The sequence below is a fragment of the Geotrypetes seraphini genome, chromosome 3 (genome assembly GCF_902459505.1).
Source record: "Geotrypetes seraphini chromosome 3, aGeoSer1.1, whole genome shotgun sequence".
NCBI lineage: Eukaryota > Metazoa > Chordata > Amphibia > Gymnophiona > Dermophiidae > Geotrypetes > Geotrypetes seraphini.
In genome coordinates this window covers 304560518-304566797 of record NC_047086.1, presented here as the reverse complement: position 1 = coordinate 304566797, position 6280 = coordinate 304560518, and the positions used below count along the sequence as shown (strand labels likewise).

The window sequence follows — 6280 nt, the reverse complement described above, 5'->3', positions numbered from 1 at the left end:
TCTTTTACCATTTGCTCCAGGAAGCAATCCCCTAGCACCTCCAGGAACTTGGCCTCCTTGCCGCAGTTGGAGGCTCCTAGTTTCCAGTCTATTCCTGGGAGATTGAAGTCTCCCAATATAACTACATTGCCTGTCCTGCATACTTGTTTGATTTCCTCCATCATTTCTGAGTCAGTGTCTACCGCCTGTCCTGGGGGACGATAGTAAAGGCCAATTTTTGTATCTGCGCCATTTTGACCAGGAATTTTGATCCAGAGGGACTCCAGCTTCTCTTTCCTGTCTGTTGTAATCATTTCAACAGAATCTATTTCTTCCTTAACATATAGGGCAATACCTCCACCTTTCTGCCCTTCTCGATCCCTTCTATATAGTTTGTATCCCTGTAGTACTGTGTCCCATTTGTTTTCTTCATTCCACCATGTTTCTGTTATGCCAATGATATCCATGTTCTCATGTCTTGCTATCATCTCTAGTTCTCCCATTTTGTTTCCTATACTTCTAGCATTTGTATATATGCATCTAAGTTCCCTTCGTGTTACCTTTTTGGACCTTCTACTCTTGGCTGTCCTTACAGTTTTATTTACGGTATCCTTTACTGCTCCTGTGTTATCTTCCATGTTTGCTGTGTGGTCTTCCCCTCCTGTGTCTGAGTTGTCCCTTCCTGCTTGTTCTCCTTTGTTGGCTGTGAGGTCGACCTCTCTTATGTATGAGTAGTAGTCCTTTGTTCCTACGTCGGGGCATCCTGTTGTCCATACCATCGACCGGTGGTCGACTGTCGGCTTTCCCCTGTCCTTCAGTTTAAAGCCTTCTCTATTGCTTTCTTCATGTTGCCTGCCAAAACTCTTGCTCCTTCCTTGTTGAGGTGTAGTCCATCCCTTCTGTAGTACTTGCTTTTTCCCCAGAACGCCGTCCAGTTTCGCACGAAGTCGAAGCCTTCGTCTTCGCACCATCGTCTCATCCAGGCGTTGATTGCTTGCAATTCCCCTTGTCTCTTTCCATCTGCTCTTGGTACAGGGAGGATTTCAGAGAAGGCCACCTTCACCTCCCTGATCTTCAGTTTTCTTCCGAGTGAGCGGAACTGACCCTTCATCTCTTCCCTGTCATACTTCCGCCCGCTCACATCATTTGTTCCCACGTGGATAAGCACAGCGGTGTCCACTGTTACAGAATATGCCTGAGGCAGGGACAAGTTACATGCAAGGATTTAGACCTGGTTTTCCTTGGCCTAAATGGGTGCTCCTAAAAGTTGTGATGTGCACTGGTGCTTAGCTTGATTCTATATGGGGCATGTATCTATTACAGAATTGTACTGAACACTGTTCTAGCCGGCACTGAATTTTTGGGTGCCATATATAGAATCTGGCCCATAGGGCCAGATTCTACTACTACTAATCATTTCTATAGCGCTGTTAGGTGTACACAGTGCTGTACATTAAAACATTCAAGAGATAGTCTCTGCTCTGTAGAGTTTACAAACAGGACAGATAGGGAGTTAGGGAGTTTTTCAAGCATGGGTGCTTTACAAGCGAGTGGTTAGGAGTTAAAATCAACCTCGATACTCAATAAATGGCATCCAAATTAGAGTGCTGAAAGAAATGAGCATTAAGTGCTATTTTAGAAATGGCACTCTGAATTGGGGCTATTTATAGAATAGCACTTAGCACCAGGATCTGTACCCAAAATTGGGCACAAGGATTTATACCAACTGAAACCTGGTATAAATTCTCATGCCTAAATGAGGTGCAGATCTCCTACAATCTTTTTTTTCTTAGGTTTCTCTACATTTATTTAGCTTGAAAACTACATCTTCCTCCTCCTCACCATTAAAATTCCTGGAACTGTTTCTTGGTGCCAGCAACCTTCATCACCTTCGGGACACTGAAACAAACTGTTTTGCATAGTGGATGGCACTCGCCAACTGTAATGATGTCACCAATCTGGACATCTCTGAGGCGGGGGAGGGGGAGATGCACAGACATGTAGCGTTTCTCAAACCAGTTGTACTTGCGAATGTAATGCAAATAGTCCCTGTAAATGACAATGTAGGTGCTCTCGATATCCTCGTATGGCGTCTTGAAATCAAGTTTATTAAAAATTTTGTTATACTGCCTAATTAGGCTTCTAGGCAGTGTACATCAATTAAAAGGGCATGACAAAAAATACAAGTTCAATAACATTGCTACAAGCAAGTTAGTACAGAGGTAAATAAAACGACTTGGACAAACTGGAACAATAGGGAAAGGGGTGGAACTACATTCTTGAAAGGAAAGAATGAAAAAGGGAAAATACGAAATGAGGGAGAAGAATGAGCATTAGTACAGAAAAAAAAGAAAAAAGTCATTAAAACGTACTTAAAAGGACGGTTATAGTCTGAAGGTGTCATTGATAAGAAGGCTTTTAATTTGGCTTTTAATTTGAAATAATTTTGGGATGTCTCTTTTAAATAATTTGGAGTGGAATTCCAGAGTGAAGGGGCAGTAACCGAGAAAATGTTAGAGCACAGAGTGTTAATGTGCCTTAGGGAAGGAATGGCAAGCAAGTTCTGAGAAACCCTAGCCGATGTTCTTATAGTAGGGCGGCAGTTTTTTTCTGCCCTCGCTCAATAAAATGTGCTTCTTATTCTGGAAGGTGGTCAGCTGCTTCAGGTCTGAGTGTTCTGTGTGGATATCCGCCATCTTGCTAAGAAAGATCTCCTATAATCTATAATACTGCGTGCATCTAAAATAAATACCCCTGACCTACTCATATTCCTATGCTATCACAAAGATACTGTCAGCCAAACACATGCTCTCAATCTCGTACTTATAACATGTAATACATAGCATATCACAGATTATTGAATGCTGGTATACAGTTTTGATCTTTTTTCAGTTTCTAAATGTTTCAAATGTGCAGTGATTGAGAGCATGAGATACTGACCAGTCGGGGTAGACCCACATTATGTGGTCTTTAACATCTACCATTTTCTCTGAATTCTGGAGAGCTTATATGGCACAAGGTAAATAAAGAGGTATGCTGGCTCCCTCGAACTAAGGGATTTAAATATAAGCAGGAGAATCTTGTAGGTAATACGATATGAGAGTGAAAACCAGTGAGCAACCTTAAGGTATGGAGTCATATGGTCAAATTTTCCAATGTTATGTATGAGCCTAATAGCCGTGTTCTGTATCAACTGCAAACGCCGAATTTTACAAAATACCCATTAGCAGCCAAAATATCCCTTTAAATGATAAGAGATATTCAGGCAAATTGATATTTTACAGCTATTCATCTACTGGAGGCACACATCTCCTGGGTCGAATTGACTCGGTTAAACTTTTCCTTTTGCCAGGCTTCTCGCTCTCTAAGAAGGCTACTGATGCCCCGGGGTTTTGCTTTCTTTCCCTCTTGTTGGAGTCTAGGGCATATAAATATATTAAAGAAGCATCAACGTTCAATTGAGCTGAGGGCCTTTTTTAATTCCAATTCAACTAAAATGTCTCCAAGCTGAGTTTTGAAGTCTTGCTCTGTCTGAGCAAGTAATTGTCAGGGGTTAGAGAAGTGTTCTTACAGCCCATAATGTTGCCTGAGGTATAAGAAAAAAATAAATGATTTTAGACAAGGTTTATTTTATGAACCTGAGCAGAACACAATATTACAGCCATCAGATACTGATATAAGAATATTGCATTAACATGGAAAAACAGGAGGCTAGTTGGGTCGATCCACCACACTTGTTTACAAATTTTGCAATCCTGTTCTTGTGGAGGGTAGTGAAAGGCTGATAGGGCTGTTTTAGAAAGACAGCATAGACACTTATGTGCCTTTATAAAATATCCTTGCACAACCTGAGGACATATGGGGGAATTCTATATCATATGGTGCTGAATAAGAACATAAGAATTGCCATACAGGGACAGACCAAAGGTCCAACAAGCCCAGTATCCGGTTTCCAACAATGGCCAACCCAGGTTCCAAATACCTTGCTAGATCCCAAGTAGAAAAACAGATTTTATGCTGCTCATCCTAGTAATAAGCAGTGGATTTCCCCATGCCATTTCAATAATGGCCTATGGACTTCTCTTTCAGGAAATTATCCAACCCTTTTTTAAACCCTGCTAAGCTAACTGATTTTACCACATTATCTGGCAACGAATTCCACAGTTTAATTACATGTTGTGTGAATAAATATTTTCTCCAGTTTGTTTTAAATCTATTACTTATGTAGTAGCTTCATTGTATGTTCCCTAGTCCTAGTATTTTTGGAAAGAGTGAAAAAGCTATTCCCATCTATCCTTTACAGTCCACTCATTATTTTTATCATTTTTGTCGCCCTTCTCTGTACCTTTTCTAATTCCGCCATATGTTTTTGTGAGATATGGTGACCAGAACTGCACACAGTATTCAAGGTGTGGACGTACCATAGAGTGATACAAGGGCTTGTGTCAAATTTCCATCACTGAAAAATGTTCGAATGGATGCAAGGTTCCAAAAAGGGGCAGAAATGGTAGATCTGTGTGAAAATACACGTATGTATCCATTTATAGAATAGTGTCTGTTTCTACATGGATCTGCAAATGGAGCATAATGATGGAGAGACATGGGCAGGTCAGAGGTATTCCTTGAAGATGCACACAGTGTTATTCAATAGTGCAGATCCATGACCAACTTGCGTATCGGGATTTATTCCTATTTCAGTCGGTGTAAATTCTCATACCCAAATTTGAGCATGGCTAGGCCCTATTCTATAAAGGGAACCTATTCTAGAATGCCCTTTATAGAATACTGTCCAGCACTGATTATTTTCAGCACCAATTTTTGAAGAAGTGCAATAAGTTCGTTAGGCACGATCTCCCTTTGCAGAAATCATGTTGGCTGGTTATCAGAAGTTTGTTTCTTTCAAAATGTTCATCGATGTTTTCTTTTATCAGTGCTTCCACCATTTTCCCCAGAACTGAGGTCAGACTCACCGGTCTGTAGTTTCCCGGGTCACCTCTTGATCCCTTTTTAAAGATGGGCGTAACATTGGCTATCTTCCAGTCCTCCAGGAGCATGCCTGTTTTCAGGGATAGATTGCAAATTTGCTGCAGTAGTTCCGCTATCTCCTCCTTTAATTCCTTCAGAACCCTTGGATGGATTCCGTCCGGACCCGGGGATTTGTCAATTTTTTGTTTTTCTATCTGCCTGCGTACATCTTCAAGGCTCACTTCCATGGATGTTAATTTTTCTGCTTGATTTCCATTGAAGAATTGTTCAGGTTCCGATATGTTGGATGTGTCTTCGTTTGTGAATATAGACAAAAAGAACATGTTAAGTCTTTCTGCCACTTCTTTCTCCTCCTTCACCACTCCCTTCCTGTCTCCATCATCCAGCGGTCCCACCTCCTCCCTAGCCGGTTGCTTCCCTTTAACATATCTAAAGAACGGTTTGAAATTTTGTGCTTCCCTGGCTAGCCTCTCTTCATACTCTCTTTTGGCTTTTCGAACCACTCGGTGACATTCTTTTTGATACTTCCTGTGCTCTTTCCAGTTCCCCTCAGTTTTGTCCTTTTTCCATTTCCTGAATTAATTTTTCTTATTGCCTATCACTTCCTTCACTATTTTAGTTATCCACGTTGGGTCTTTTGTTCGACTCTTTTTGCACCCCTTTCTGAATCTGGGGATATACAGATTTTGTGCCTCGCTCACTGTGTTTTTGAGAAAAGACCAGGCATGTTCTACCGTTTGCCATTTTTTGGAAGTGTTCCTAAGTTTCTTCCTTACCATTTCCCTCATTGCTTCGTAGTTTCCTTTCCTGAAGTTGAAAGTTGTCGCTATGGTTCTCTTTCCTTTCGGTATTCCTACCTCAACCTTGAACTTGATCATGTTATGATCGCTGTTTCCCATTGGTCCCACTACCTCTACTTCCTTTGCAGGTCCCCTTAACCCATTTAGGATTAGATCCAGAGTGGCATTTCCTCTCGTTGGTTCTTTAACAAGCTGCTCCATGAAACAATCTTGTATAGCCTCCAGGAATTCTGTCTCCCTAGCACATTTTGAGCTTCCAAGACTCCAGCCTATCCCGGGGTAGTTGAAGTCTCCCATAATAACCGTGTTACCATTTTTGCATTCTCGCTTCATCTCGGCTTCCATTTCTTCATCGATATCTCCGGTTTGCCCGGGTGGACGATAGTATAGGCCCATCTTTATTTCAGGCCTTTTCCATCCCGATATTTTAACCCATAGCGATTCCAGCTTGTTGGTCGTCTCTGCTGTGTCCATTTAGTCAGTGCAGAGGCCCATATTTTGCTCTAACTAGAACA

General features: G+C 41.4%; 1 protein-coding gene across 1 annotated transcript; it reads right to left on the bottom strand.

Moving 5' to 3' along the window:
- Window positions 1-1823: 1823 nt before the first annotated feature.
- LOC117356510 (40S ribosomal protein S11-like) lies at window positions 1824-2675 on the bottom strand. Its single transcript, XM_033935795.1, has 2 exons — window positions 2557-2675; window positions 1824-2085 (listed from the first exon to the last, which is right to left on the bottom strand). Exons 1-2 carry the CDS (start codon window positions 2673-2675, stop codon window positions 1824-1826), a joined length of 381 nt encoding a protein of 126 aa, XP_033791686.1.
- Between the last annotated feature and the right edge of the window lie 3605 nt (window positions 2676-6280).

Bases quoted from the DNA above. Each gene is read 5' to 3' on its own strand.
- LOC117356510 (XM_033935795.1), bottom strand. From the start codon at position 2,675: ATGGCGGATATCCACACAGAACACTCAGACCTGAAGCAGCTGACCACC. The intron at 2,086-2,556 runs CTAGGGTTTCTC...AATTTTTAATAA, and splicing joins CCCTACTATAAGAACATCGG to ACTTGATTTCAAGACGCCAT.